This window comes from Sciurus vulgaris (assembly GCF_902686455.1).
Source record: "Sciurus vulgaris genome assembly, chromosome: 9".
Classification (NCBI taxonomy): domain Eukaryota; kingdom Metazoa; phylum Chordata; class Mammalia; order Rodentia; family Sciuridae; genus Sciurus; species Sciurus vulgaris.
This window is the reverse complement of record NC_136469.1, coordinates 22479889-22494671: the sequence shown is the minus strand read 5'-3', so window position 1 is coordinate 22494671 and position 14783 is coordinate 22479889. Positions and strand designations below refer to the sequence as shown.

General features: G+C 37.3%; 1 protein-coding gene across 8 annotated transcripts in view; it reads right to left on the bottom strand.

Annotated features, from left to right (window-relative positions):
* Window positions 1-3745: 3745 nt before the first annotated feature.
* Window positions 3746-14783, bottom strand: part of GAB1 (GRB2 associated binding protein 1) — a 119231-nt gene continuing 108193 nt past the window's right edge. For all 8 annotated transcript variants that reach the window (XM_079154137.1, XM_079154139.1, XM_079154138.1 and 5 more), the window contains 3 exons: window positions 13725-13848; window positions 8815-8937; window positions 3746-6145 (listed from right to left, as the gene is read on the bottom strand). In XM_079154137.1, coding sequence (XP_079010263.1) covers window positions 5987-6145; window positions 8815-8937; window positions 13725-13848 — 406 coding nt within the window. In that variant the 3' untranslated portion in view covers window positions 3746-5986. The remainder of the gene's footprint in view (window positions 6146-8814; window positions 8938-13724; window positions 13849-14783) is intronic.

Sequence of the window (14783 nt, the reverse complement as noted above, 5' to 3'; positions counted from 1 at the left end):
GCATGGAAAGAGAGAGAGAAGCAAGAAAGGAAAGAAAGAAGAAAAAGAGAAAGGGAGAGAGAGAGACAGGCAGGTGAGTTTCATGTTAAGCAAGGCTTCAAGGTGATGAGCACTGGCAAGTCTGAAATTTAGAGTAGGCCAGAGACCAGAAACTCAGGCAGGATTAATGTTAAGAGTTGTTTAGTTTAATTCTGACCCCAGGGCCTTGCACATGCCAGGCAAGGGCTCTACCAATGAGTTTACATCCCCTATCCAAATGTTGTAGTCTTAAGGCAGAACTCCTTTGGGAAGCACCAGCTTCTGCTCTGAAGACCTTCAACTGACTAGATGAGGCCCACCCATGTTAGGGAGGGCGATCTGCTTTCCTTAAAATCAGTTGATTATAAACATGAATCACATCTACAAACATCTTTACGGCAACATCCTAGACTAGTTTTTGATCAAACACATGGGTGCCATAGCCCCGTCAGGTTGGCACAAAATTAACCACCACTATCCATATTTGACAAAATAAACTTATGCTTTTAAAAATTTCCATACTCCATTTGTCCTATACATAGAGTACTCCAGATGTTCTGGGCACCACATAGATTATAAAATCAAGAGGAGACACATTGATCTAAGAATTAATCACCAAAAATAACTAGAGTAATAACATCCTCTCTAATGAGATATAGAAATACATCTCAGAGACTTAATTTTCTATGGATGATCATTTATTTTATTAAAAAATTTTATGTAGCATGATATAGTGGCACACACCTGTAATCCTAGCTACTTGAGAGGCTGAGGCAGGAGGATCCCAAGTTCTAGGCCAAACTCAACAACTTGTTGAGACCCTGTTTCAAAATAAGAAATAGGTGCTAGGGATGTAGCTCCATGGTACAGTGCCCCTGGGTTCAATCCCCAAACTGGGGAAAAAAATTAACATAACACTAAAGTGGGGGATCTAACCAATCACAAAATAATCAAATGCCTCCTTCTGCTGACTCAGCTTTGAAAAGCATAACAACATTCAGAGTTGCCAAGTTATTCTGTACAAAACTCATAACAAAACTGAAATTCAAAAAGCATCTCTGTCAGAGCAAATACCTTTTTTCATAAAGAAGTTCCATGCAGATGTCAAGGCGACAGAAAAACAGACGAGGTGAGAATGACCTCAAAGACAGCCTCACCTCCCCAAATATGATTTTAATGAGAAAGCTGCAAAATGCTGGGCTGAGCAGACGTAAGGCCTGACTTACCCCAATTCCTGGGGTTTTATAAAGTACTAGGGATGTTTGGAGACTCTCATAGAAATAAAATAAACATTATCACTGCCCAAGTCATATTTTATGTATAAGATGCAGTTTCTCATGGTTAAGGTTGCATATAGGCCCTTATATTTATTTGGTCTTTTACTCTATAAAACACTAACAGCACTGGCTAGATGGAGGGATCATGGCATATTAATGTGGCGACAGTCTTAGAAGCGTTTCCTGTTTAGGGCAGGTCATGACATTTTAGCATGACTTAGTGAAATCTCTGTTGTAGAAAATGAGTGACCCTAAAGAAGTGGGTCTGGGAAGTACAATTAACAGCAGAACTGGGGTTCTGATCTGGGCACACTCTATGGAAGGGTGGGAAATAAACATTTATCCATCCTGATTAACATATTTATATATCCACATGTATAGTATGTCCTTAGTTCACAATCTCAGTATCCAAATCATCTATTTAAAGGTCCTGAAACCAAAATGTTTGAAAATTTTTATTTGGGTAGCAGAAAATATCTACAATTGGATCTTTACAAAATAAGGGGAGAAGTAAATTTATACATAAGATTTGCTGCTGAAATGTGGGAAGACATCAACAATGAATTTAGGTTCCAGAGTTCACGCAGACTGCATCTGAGAAGCAGCTCTGTTAATCCCCTGATGAGTTAGTTCATAGAAACTTGGAGATTATACTGAAACTAAAGAAAAATAAATCTATGGGAAGAGCAGACAGACTGAATCATTTCAAATCCTAGTAGTACCTAAACATATTTAGAAAGACTGAAAATAATTATCTCAATAATATGACATTGGCTTTCAAGTCCACGATGAAACCAATACTCACATGGCATTTCATCTCATGGTTTGGTATTTAAAATCACATAAAAAGTTACGTAGAACATCAAGTGTGACTGCAAGAAACTGTTGTCCTTGGATATACGTCTCTTTCTTGCTCTGTAAACCCAGCTGATTTGGCCACATGTACAGCCCTGTCACTGACCTGAACACCCAACACCAGAGGGCAAGACCTACCAGAAAGACCCACAGACAGGGCCAGGAAGATCAGCCCACCTCACTGTAAAGCCTCAAAAGATTTGCAGTCATTCATACTTGGAATGGGCCAAATGAAGGAGGCATTAAGAGTGTTTGAGAACAGCAGAGAATCAGAGAGTCTATGGCACGGTAAACAAGCATAATGTAGTTAACATTTTAACAAAACAGAAAATATACTGTTTTCTCTATAGGGGGAAGAAAGCAGACAACTCTCCACTAGTATAAAAAAAAACAACAACAAAAACAACACTGGTATTCAATTTCCAATTTGTGAATAGGTAGATGGTGAAGGTCCAGAAGGAATTATGACCATAATGTACAAGAGTATTTCTATATCAAACTAAACTTAGTATCTGATTAAACATAATGCTATGTATGTGTGTACACACACACACAAAGACACACCCATAGTACCTTTATGAAATTCTCTAAAATGCTCACAGTAAAAATGTATAAAGTATAGATTAAAACAGCTTGTATAGCTTGAGTGATACCTGCTGTGGGTTAAATAGCCCCAATTTTTAAAGTATGAATTTTGAGTTTTGAAAGCAGAACTGTGCTTTGGCATTCAAACCTACAGAAGATCTTACAATCTTGTGCTGTGTGTGGTGTGCACGCCTGAAATCCCAGCAACCAGAAACTTGGTAAGTCCCTGTCTGGGGATGTGGTCCGGTGGTAAAGCACCTCTGGGTTCAATCTCCAGTACCAAAAAAATAAATAAAATTTTAAAAACAGTTTTGACAAATAAGGAATACAAGACAGGGAACATCAAATGTGGGGGAAAAAGATTTCTGATCTCTAACATACATGGGTAACCAGCAGTTTTCATTCCATGCCTGTCTGAAATCGAGCTTCTTGGAGTTGATTTAGGGGTGAGTTAAAAGGATGTCCTTCAATTTAGTTTAAGTATGTATTTTAAAACTTACTAAAAACACACATCCTAACACATACCTTATTTTACCACACTGGAGACTGCTTATTTATTAACTTCTACTACCAAGATAATTTTTATCTTCATATAGTCTTTGAAAGATAATTTCAGCTACCTCTAATTAAAGACTCCTCCAGAGACGTGTTTTTAGACTGTTATTATACGCACTTACATTTGTGTTTTATTGGTAGCATGCAAACTGCTAAGATTTCCTCCATTATAACTCCACATCTGTGTTATTCAAAAATAATTCAGAAATCTTGTTTTTCACAGTAATGAACTAAGAGAAGTTACTTGAAATACATTTATACAGATAAAATCAACTTTTGTAGGTATTTGAGTAATATATTAAACATTTTAAAATATTCTAGTCCTGAAAAATGTCTGGAAAACACTGATCTCTAAGAAACTTTTAATTGAATTTGTTAATACAATGTTTAATGTGATTTAGCTTTGCAAACTGCTTTTATAATATTTCAATTCTGTGTGTGTGTGTGTGTGTGCGCGCGCACGCGCTACAGATTGAACCCAGAGCCTCGTACATGCTAATAAGTATATGATCTACCATTGACCTACATACCCACCCCCTCAATTCTTCAGGGTAATGGTAAGAGTTCTAAAAACCAGCGTGCTGTGAATCTACAAACATGGTAACCTGTAAAAAGTTAAGGAGAAACTACACTAAAAAACATTCATAATTACTTTAGGCCCTCCAGTTAGGGAGCTTTAAAAAAAGACTTTTATTTCTGAATTAATCACCTATTTGTTATCGTGTTTTAAACCTCAAAATACATTCATCCTCCAGGTAACATATCAATAGTATACTATTACACATCAACTGTGTTGTGTGTTTTGACAGTTTAGGCTAGGCACATTTCAATGATTTTAGATTTTATTTTGTGGTTTTATTATAAAACAGCTTGTACACCAAACTCAAACAATCTTTTTTATTTAAAAATCCACCTCAAAATTCAGTTCTGGGTTTTAGTTTTAGTTTAAAATGAAGCAAACATTTAAAAGCATCAAATGTTACTATTCTACATTTCATCTTGCAATGGGCACATAGTTTGTGGGCTGGGGAAGTAAACCCAGCACATGAATCAGGCACAGTACTAGGGCCAACGGGCCAGAAGGGCACATCTGTGTACTCAGGCAACAGTGAGAGGTCTGAACGGAGTGGGATGGGCCTCAGCGGCAGGCACCCCATCATCTCTATGTCCCCCAAAAGCTGTTAGTAAGTCTGAAATCAATAGAGACTGTACACGACTTAGGTAAATAAAAAAAACAACCCAAACAACTATATTTGTTTTCTAAAGTATGTTGCAAAGCCAAGAAAGATGAATATAACTGTAGTCTCATTACAGTTGGCAGTCTTGGCACCCATGTCACAGGAGCATGTTACAGGTGAGACGAATTACACCATCCCTCTGATGGTTTTAGAAATCTGGTTGGAAGGGATCCATGGGTATAAGACTTCACATTACAGCAAGGCTCTGATATTTCATGAACTGGGGCAGTGAAGACAAATCACAGTACAAAATCCTTAATTCTTTCACTGGAAAAACAATAGGTGCTACATATAAGAATCACTTATATAACATCTATTTTTTAAAATGAAGATATAAAACGTTAATTGCATAGGAATTTAAATATAAGGCCAAGAAGAATATTAAGTAAAATAAAATCATAGAAAGGGCACTATGGTGTCAAAAGATAGCATTTCATTCTCAAGAGTAATAAATCTCAATTACTGTCTAATTCAGAATCACAGTATGTTGCTATTACCAACAGTGAATGTCAACTGTTTCCTTAACTCCACACTGGAAACCATTATTAGGATGAAGAAAAACACAACTAAAGCTCATTGTCTAAACCTGATCAGCATATTAGCACTTCAGTGCCTGGTACGTACCTGATTAATTATATTATCTACCTTCTGCAAGTAATGCTTAATACATGTTAACAAGCATAAGAGCATGTCATCACTGCACGCTGTCAATGATTTTCAGAGTTACTTGATAGTGTAATTTATATTTAGTCTTTCAAAGGTGCGAGATCCCACCCAGCAGAATCTTCACACAATGAACCAAAAACACTGTAATTAACAAAATACAGCAAAGTCCCACCATTAAAAACTAAATGTACATGAACCAGAGAACTAGGTCCTGACACCAATATATACATTATCCTCAGCATATTGAAAGGCAATGGAGGGCGAGTCCAACTCCACTTGGTAGTTTGAGCTAATGGTTACCACTTGTACTGTCAGGTAGAAGGCTAATTTGGGATTCTACTTTTCATTTTAATGTTGTTAGACTGTAGTTTCGACAGTGATTTCCAGATCTAAAAGTAGCTTAGTTAACTTAGTATTGTTATTGAGAGTAGTGTGAGGGAAAACCGAGAACTCCCAATGGAATTCCATTGAAGTTCACTGGGAATACCCAAAGTAATGTTCTAAATGAAAAAGTGCATAAATACAGTAATACTACAAATGTGTTAACTACAGGACCAATGTCTCTCTGGGAGCTAAATGACACTATTTTTCCACATTATTTACATGTTACAAATTGTTCAGACACCACAAAGCACCGTTTATAGTCCTAATTGCTTGATGACATGTGACGGGTCCCTTGACTTCAATTCTGCTCATTTGAGATCTAGGTAGCATAGAAGCGTCTCATCTTCAAATAGGATTTCTCTCTATATATTGGGTTCTCTTTTGTTCAGAAATGGCAAGGTGGTCTTTTCATTTCACACCCTTGGTTGGTGTTTCCGATTCTGTGGACTGTCTTCCGTCTGTCCAGGCTTCCCGGGTGCTCTTCAGAGCCAGGGTCTTCTGCTGGTCAACCACGACATAATCCACTCTCTCGTCAGCCACACTGCTGCCTGAGCCACTGCTCTTTTGCTAAAATGCAAAGAAAAAAAAAAAACAAAAATTCTACATCAAAAAATAAAGTAGGACTGAGTGAAATTCAGTCTTAAAATAGACATATAGGCACTGCAGATATTCTTAAAATTCTATTGGGTCCCAATGAGTTAACCTTAGCTACCTCAAGTTAACATTGCCATCCCTCCCCTAACTATATATCATTTTCTCTTTTATTTAAAATTATGGAAGAATTCAGATTAATACTCCCACTGGAGATGTTATTCATAGGAAACAGCAAATACCTGGTTCATCTTTTATTTTATTTATTTTTTAATTTATTTTTTATTTTTACAGACTGCATTTTGATCCATTGTACACAAATGGGGTACTTCATTTCGTTTCTGTGGTTGTGCACCATGTGGATTCACACCATTTGTGTAGTTGTATGTGTACATAGGGTAATGATGTCTGCCTCTTTCCTTCATTTTTCTTTCTAGTTACACGTGACAGTAGAATGTATTTTGACATATCCTGATTCATCTTAACATATGCAGTTTGACTCTCCCTTTAGCTTAAGCTTGACTTTTTTTCAAGCCCGGAGGACATGAATCAGTGATTACTTTCAGAGCTAAGGAAATGTGTGGGTTTTTTGTCTGTTTTGTTTTTTGTTGATTTTTGCAAAGTAATAGTTCAAGAACAGTCAACTACATGGGCTGATGCTCTTTGACTCCCCAAATGGAACCTGATAGTAGATAACTTAAATATAATTCCGAATGCATTGGTGGGCTCACTAGAAAGAAAAGAGCTAAATGTAAGAAAAATGGAGGGATAGGTAAAGGCACGGAAAGGGAGCGCTGTCTTTAGGATGGATGTCAATCTAGCAGGGCAACCAGGAGGCCGGGGGAAGGAGGTGATGCTGAAGCTGAGGCTATCCTGTTAAGCTGAGGCCCCTGAAGGAAACTGAACTATCATAGTAGGAGCTTCTGGTTCCTTGCAAAAGGAAATACGAATCTTTTCCGGAGGAAATTTAGGTCCTCAGGATTCACTAATGAATTCGCAATAAGACAGTGTACAAACATGCGATCCATAAAGAATGTGAGTTAGCAGAAAGAACAAATACAAATTTAGACCTCCAAGGACTTCAGACTATCAAAATTACTATATCAACAGCATAAAACATGTATGCATAAAATGTCTAAAGGAACCAAAGCACAAAACTAAAAGGAATAAAACAAGTAAGAAATCAGAAGCTATGAAAATCAGTAAACTTAATTTTAGAAATGAAGTATAAACTAATTGAAAATAAAAACTCAACAAATAGGAAGAATCAAGAATTAGTGAACTTGGTGATAGATGTAAAGAAACTATCCAATTTAGGCATGGAGAGATGACAAGAGATGTAAGAGATACAGAAAACAATGAGACATTCTAACATGTCTCATCAGAAATGTCAAAGGAGAGAATAAATAATATTTAGACAGATAATGACAGACAGTTTTCCAGAGTTGAGAAAAAGTGCAAATCCAGAAAAAGAAAAAGCAGCACTTCTACCAAGCAGTAGAAATAAAAAGCAATTCATGTGTAGACACTGTTGGGAAGCTGCAAAATGACAACAACAGCAAAGAGCTTAAAATCACCCAGATGGAAAGGACAGGGGACCCACACAGGAGCTACCATGGTACTACAGCGCACTTTTCAACAGGAGGACAGAAGCCAGGTGAAGGTGGAACTGTGTCTTCTATGTGGTGAGAAAGTTACTGTCAGTCAAGAGCTGACAGCTCGACACCATATGGTTTCCAAGATTGGGCAAAATCAAGACATCACATTGAACAAAAAAATGGAAAGAATTTACCACCCACAGAGCTCCTCTAAAGAAACTTCTAAAGGTCGCATTTGAGAGGGAAGGAAAATAATTACAAGGTCAGAGATACAAAAAGGAATGACAGACAAGTTGGCAAGCAGGGAGGAAAATGTAAGTAGATATTGTTACAGCATGTACTCCTCCTAATACTACTAACAAATTGGCGGGTTTAACAGAAGGAAAAAATTAAAATTTTGGACAGAAAGAGCAAATAATTTGAGATAAGTTTCTAAAGAGAGTGAAAACATTGCTTAACTTATGAGACAGACATCATTACCCTATGTTCATGTATGATTACATGAATGGTATGAATCTACATCATGCACAATCATAGAAATGAAATGACGTACCCCATTTGTGTACAATGAATCAAAATGCAGTCTGTAAAAAATTTAAAAAAAAAAGATCTCTTAAGCAATCATTTCAGTGGTAAGAACAGAAAATGTATAACTGCCATATCATCAGAAAGAAAAAAGTGACTTTATCAGTCTCCATAATTTTTTTTTCCTTTTTCTTTCTTTTTTTTTTTTTTTGTTACTGGGGATTGAACCCAAGGGTGCTCTACCACTGAGCCACATCTCCAATCCCTTTTTACTCTTTGAGACAAGGTCTCACTAAGTTTCTGAGCTGGTCTTGAACTTGTGATCCTCCTGGCCCAGCCTCCCAGGTCTCTGGGTTATAGACATGCCTGGCTCAGACTCTATCATTTTGTTGCAGTTTTCAAAAGTGCATTAAATAACGGACTTTGCTAAATTTAAATTAAACATACTAAAGGCTTCCCCAAGGAGACAACTCTCATTTAAAGTGTACGCCAAATGCATTTGTGGAACAAGGTCTCACTCACCTTCCGCGGTGGTGTGGACTTCCCGGAATCTAAATCCAGATCCAGGTATTCCACCTGCTTGTCTCCTTTGGGCTTGATCATCGGACTACTTCCTCCATCGAGGCTATTACTGCCAAAAAGATTCTGAAAGCAAAACCCACCACCAACGGTCAAACACTCGTGTGACACACTACCTATCCTTTTTCATTTGAGTTGGGGGTCTCAAAGCTCCTGGGCTCAAGAGATCCTCCTGCCTCAGCCTCCTGAGTAGCTAGGACTACATGTGCACACCACCCCAGCTGGCACTTCAAAAGAACATTGCTAGAAAAATATCTGCTTAGAAAATTAGATAAACTTAGGCTTGAAAGAAAGTAATATTTTAAAACTTTTTCAACTTAGAGCAAGCTAAAGGAAGTTTCAAAAGTTAAATTTGGTTAAACTAAGACTGGGACATCAAATAACAGCTGGTCATAAAAGTTCATTCTGAACATTATTAAAATTATATTGTAACCTAATTACATTTTTATAGCATAAGGTCCTTATACTCATTGCTTTCAAATTACATTTTAAAAAACCTTCTACACTTAAAGACTTGCACACAAAAAATTAGTTTTGAGTTAAGTATGTTATCTCAAGGTTATAGATAATGACTCCAAAGTCTGTTTTCTTTTAATCATCTGGATTTTTTTTTTTAACCAATTAATTTCCTCTGTCTCTTCTTAGCTTGATCCCTTCCTTCCTAAAAGGAAGTGTACAACAGGACTACTCTCTAAAATAAAGAAAATGGGAAGACACAGAATAGCAAGAAACAAGAACCAAAAAGTTAGAGGCTTGAGAAAAATAAAAATGGAGCAAGTTAGCAGGTATTGCAACCCAGTGCTGAATAGGAGGGTGACAGGTGCTTACACTTACGTCCCTATGTTTACCCTCCTGTCATTATGGCAGTTTCTAAGTGCACACCACTGTTCCCCCATCTAGAAATGCTGCCTCCCATGCTCATTAGGGACTTCCACCCACACCCGCTTCCATGTTGACACCAACGTCCACTAACGTCCCACTTCAGAAGGGAAAACAGAAACAAGGTAACAAACGTCACCATTTTTTCCCACAACCTGAAAACTGCACCAATCTGGATCTGTTGATCCTTTGATGCTGCTACTTCACCCGTGTCTCCTGCGACCCCCCAGTTCAAGTAGACAAAGTTGTGTTGAAAGGAAAGAACATTTGCTAGAAAGATACTCAGTTTATTCCCTCGTGGGTAGCAGGGCTGCTGACAGATGGTAAAATCCTTTTATAAGTGAGAAAGAGGTGGTCCTTTATCTGGGGTGACACACTCTGTGCCTGGGCCCACGTGAGGGGCACCACTTGGCCCAGATTTCACGCAGCGCGGTGTACCCTATGAGTGGAGTAAGCAACTGCACAGGTGAATGTAATGGCCTTGTTTGGAGAAAAAGAATATTAAATCAAATTTATGAATAACTACAAACAAAATATTGAAAAACATTGAAATTAACATGTAGAGTTGAAAAATATAAGAAGATTTTGGTCAAGCTGAATTCCTAACAACAGTACCCCCTACTTTACTAATTCATGAAGAAGCTGAAATCAGTGACTTTCTTCTCTGAATAAGGCCATATTTCACTCTCAGGACAAGTCAGCTGTGAAAGTGAGCTATATTCCATGTTCAAAGGTGACGGATAACAACCCACACCCCGTGTTCCCCAGCCTGGAAATGCCTAGATGTGCTCACAGAGTTATAAAGCCATAAAGGGAATCCATAAAGCCATATGACCTGCTCACTTAACCCCAGTGAGTTGTCCCCAAAGAGAACTTCTCAGAACTGCTTGTTAAGCTTTGTGCCTAATGACTACTGGACCTGGGAAAGTCTGAGTACTGTTAAAATCTGTGTGCCCACGAGGAAGTCGATTTGCTCTTGATCCAGTTTCAACAGGGAACAGCCTCCCTCTGTGTTCTAGCCTTTCATCCAGTGCGTTTCCAAGAGTGTTTAGAGAAACTCTGAAGACTCTTGAGGGAGTCATCCTAAGTGTTCTGTGGGTTAAATAACAGAACGGTAGTGCTAGATTTTCCTAAAATTCTTTAAAAAATACATAAAATCATTTAGGAGAGACACGTTCTGTAACGATGTGTGCCTTTAGTAATAGTGCACCATCACTTAAATTTCAGGTGTTAAATTAAGGGTTCAAATGCGTGACATTGGCCTTCATACAAATTAGAGGACAGCATCACCAATTGAGTGTTTCATTATATATTGCCTGTGACATGATCTCCTAGGAAATGAGCTGGAAAATGTCAATATATAGCATTTGGTCTTCAAAGTATGTGTGAACCAGATGTGTCTGATCCTGTCTCAACTTAGAACTTCAAGATTATTTTATTACTGACTTCATCAGCACACATTAGATCCCGTGGACTTCCATGGTGTTTGGTCTGTAGATTAAGTTCCCAATACTGCTACTATGATCCCACAATTCTCTAAGGGAGAGCTACAAGGACGACGAGGAGGCCTTTCAGCTGCCAGCACGAGGAGATGGAAATGGTCCAGTTGACTTTTCTACTGCACACAGCAGACAGATATTTCCACCTGGGTCAATTTTGCTCATTTCTTTGTTTTTTTTCTTTCCATTTCTGCTCATTTCTAACACTTAAGTCCAAAATTCTTCAGAAATCCACCAGTGATTTAGACATCTCTCCCGGCAAATAAATGCAGCTTTCGGGTTTAATGTCATAGGTACAAAAATACATATTTTTACTTCCTTTGACTTCTGACTGTAATGGTCTTTTTCTGGTCTTTCACCTTCACTTAAGACAAATCATACTTTCCAAGTTTCCTATTACATGGTCTTTGTCAGATTTTTATGGCTACTTACTATTTGGGGAAAAAGAGTAGTCTCTTCTCTACCTCAGAAAATACTCTAATTATTTTGCAACTAGGAAAAAAAAATTGGTTCAACTACCTAAAGATGAAAGTTGGCCACAGCATTTACTTTGATGTAGTACTTAGAATTTATTTATTCTCTTACTTGAGTCTATTCACTATAGAAAGAAAACAAATTAATAAAAAATGATAGAATGACATAGAAGAACTACTCATCAAATCAAAAAACACTGAATACAAAATCAAGTCAGTAAAAGTTTCTCTGCCTTGAGTAATCTGTAAAATCATTATTGGTCTAATTAGTTATAGTCTAATTCAATGTTGACCTAAATATTATAAATTATTTTTGAACACCTAACAAATTTGGTAATTTTTAAAGCTAACCAGTATAGCACCAAATCAAGCTTTTCATATCACTTGATTATGATCCCTGACATACATGTGTGAGGGACCTATTTTGCTTAAAGTCTACGCAGAATGAAAAACGAATTCATTGATTGAGCTGGGCTTACAAGAAAGAAAAAAATAAGACTTCTAAAAGGTGACTCAAAATTTTGATAGTCAATATTTGCTTATCCTGGTTGGATCCCAATGCCTCTTTCTCCCACAATGGATCTTTGACTTGAATCCAATGGTCTCTTTGAAAAAAGGTTGTTTCCTAGACCCTTCTGTGTCTGAAAGTGGCCAGACAGGCTAAGTTCTGGTTCCTTATTGGTCTATGGCAGTTTCCAGGAACCTTCTTTATGAGGCTGTTGGGTTGAGCCCTTTGCTCTGCTCCCTCTGCCCAACCCGCAGCTTGCATGTCAATCAGTTGGCTGGAACATCACCTTGCTCCATGAGCCTATGAGCTACGTACAGAGGGCGGCACCTTGCAGAGCTGGAGGAGGCCCAAATCCCAGAAGACTCTAGAGCACAGCTGTGCTGACAGCTCTCAATTGACTCTGGGGTTTTAAGAAATAAACTTCTTTCTTAAGTCACTGTTATTTATTTTCTATTTCTCAGAGTAAACCTGAAAAACGGGTTAGTAGGTACTAAACGGGTTTAGTGGATACTCTTATTGACTAAAATATAAATAACAGAATAAGCATTAAATCTAAATTAAGAAAAAGCAAAAGCAAAATAGTTTTAAAAATTAGAATTGCTTTTTATTCTAAAACATCTGAAGTACTTTTTAGATTTTTGGGAAATAAAAATTTGCTGCCATTACAAAGTTCTCCTGCCTTGTGGCAATATAGCCAAGCTGAAACAAATTATGTTCATAACAGGTCTTCTTTAAGCTTTAATCATAAGGGTATATTCTTAAAGATTATCAAAGACCTCCCATATAAGACCTTCTCACCACGACAGTGTCATGACATGGGCCTGAAGAACATTATCAAATGCTTCCAGGGTATTTTCTTAAAGAGTATCAAAAACCAAATACATCTTAAATGGAGTATTTTTAGAAAACTGCTATAGATGGATCAGGAATGTCCCCCAAAAGCCCATATGTTAAAGGCTCAGTCCTCATTGTGGTGCTACTGGAACATGGTGGCACTTTTAAGAGGCAGGGCTTAGCAGGTCTTGAGGTCACTGTGGCATGCCTTTGAAGGGGCGGTTGAGATTCTAGTCTCCCTTCTTGTTTTCTTGTTTCCTGGCCATGAGGTGAGAGTTGTGCTCTGCCATGTACTCTTGTCAAGATGTACTACAACAGGCCCACAGAAACAGGGCCAATTAATCCTGGACTGCAACCTCCAAAACTGTGACCCCAAATGAACTTTTCCTCTTTGTAAGTTCCTAGTTTAAAACATTTGTTATAGTAACAGAAAGTTGATTTAACAGAAAGCTGATTTAACAGAACATTTTTGTTTTTCAGTGGTTTATAGTTATGATGATATTATGATACTTTTTCACAAAAACAATTAAAAAGTTGTCTTTGGTTGTTTTCCCTTAAGCATAGGAAGAAAGACATGAGGGTCAAGTTTATAGACTGAGGAAGAATGATAGCTTGAATGATTGCAAAGGACGGCTCAGGAAGGGCAAAGACTTTACGTACTGGGTCTTCGCTGGACAGGTTTGGGTTCATGGGCACGTAATTCTCCTCGCTGTCGTGTGAGTCACTGCTTGATGTTGTGCTATGCACTGAGTCCGGCCGTGGGGACAGGGGAAACCTAGAGGAGCTGATCACAGAAATCATCATCATATACATAAACCTTGATGAAACTGCTCCCCAAAATAAAAATGATGGTGTGCATTCCTTCTGAAATATTCATTTATGTTGATTATACACATTAATTACAACAGAATTTATTATACACATTAAAACAACTAACACAGATGTATTATAAAAGGAGATTTGGACATCAAATTATGTTGTGTAATACAAACAAAAGATAAGGTATTACCAGTGATATGTAGAGAAGAAGACTTTCAAATAAACATAAAAAGATTTAAGATTCCTATTTTTTAATAAACTTTCTCTATGTATATATATAACAACAAACGCATGTTCATAAGTTTGTAAAACCATTCTCATTTCCCCATGTATATATTTAAATACATCACAAGTAAGTAATCCTCCTAAGAAACTACTATATCTTCCAGATCACTAGTTCTCAGAAATTTTTGGTCCTATGAACCCTTCATACTCTTAAAAACATTAAGAACCCCAAGATGCTTAATATGAATTATTCTATTGATATTTACCTTATTAGAAATGAAAATAGAAATATTTTTAAAATACAAGAGTACAGATAGACATTCATTGTCATAATGATATCCTCACATATCATGAAAATTCACATGATCTGGAAAGTTCCACAGAGAGAATAGAAAAGGCAAATGACGTCTTAGTATTTTTTTTTTTTTTTTTTTTTTTTTTGGTGCTGGGGATTGAACTTAGGACCTTGTGCATGCAAGGCAAGCACTCTACCAACTGAGCTATATCCCCAGCCCAGACATCTTGGCATCTTAATGAAGTAGTTTTTACTATACAGAATCCCCAAAAGGAGGGTGCCCCAGACCATCCTTTAACAATCATTGTTCTAGATAAATTTCTTAATAATGAAAATTCTAGATGGTCATGTTACACCATGCATTTTTTTTTTTTTTTTTT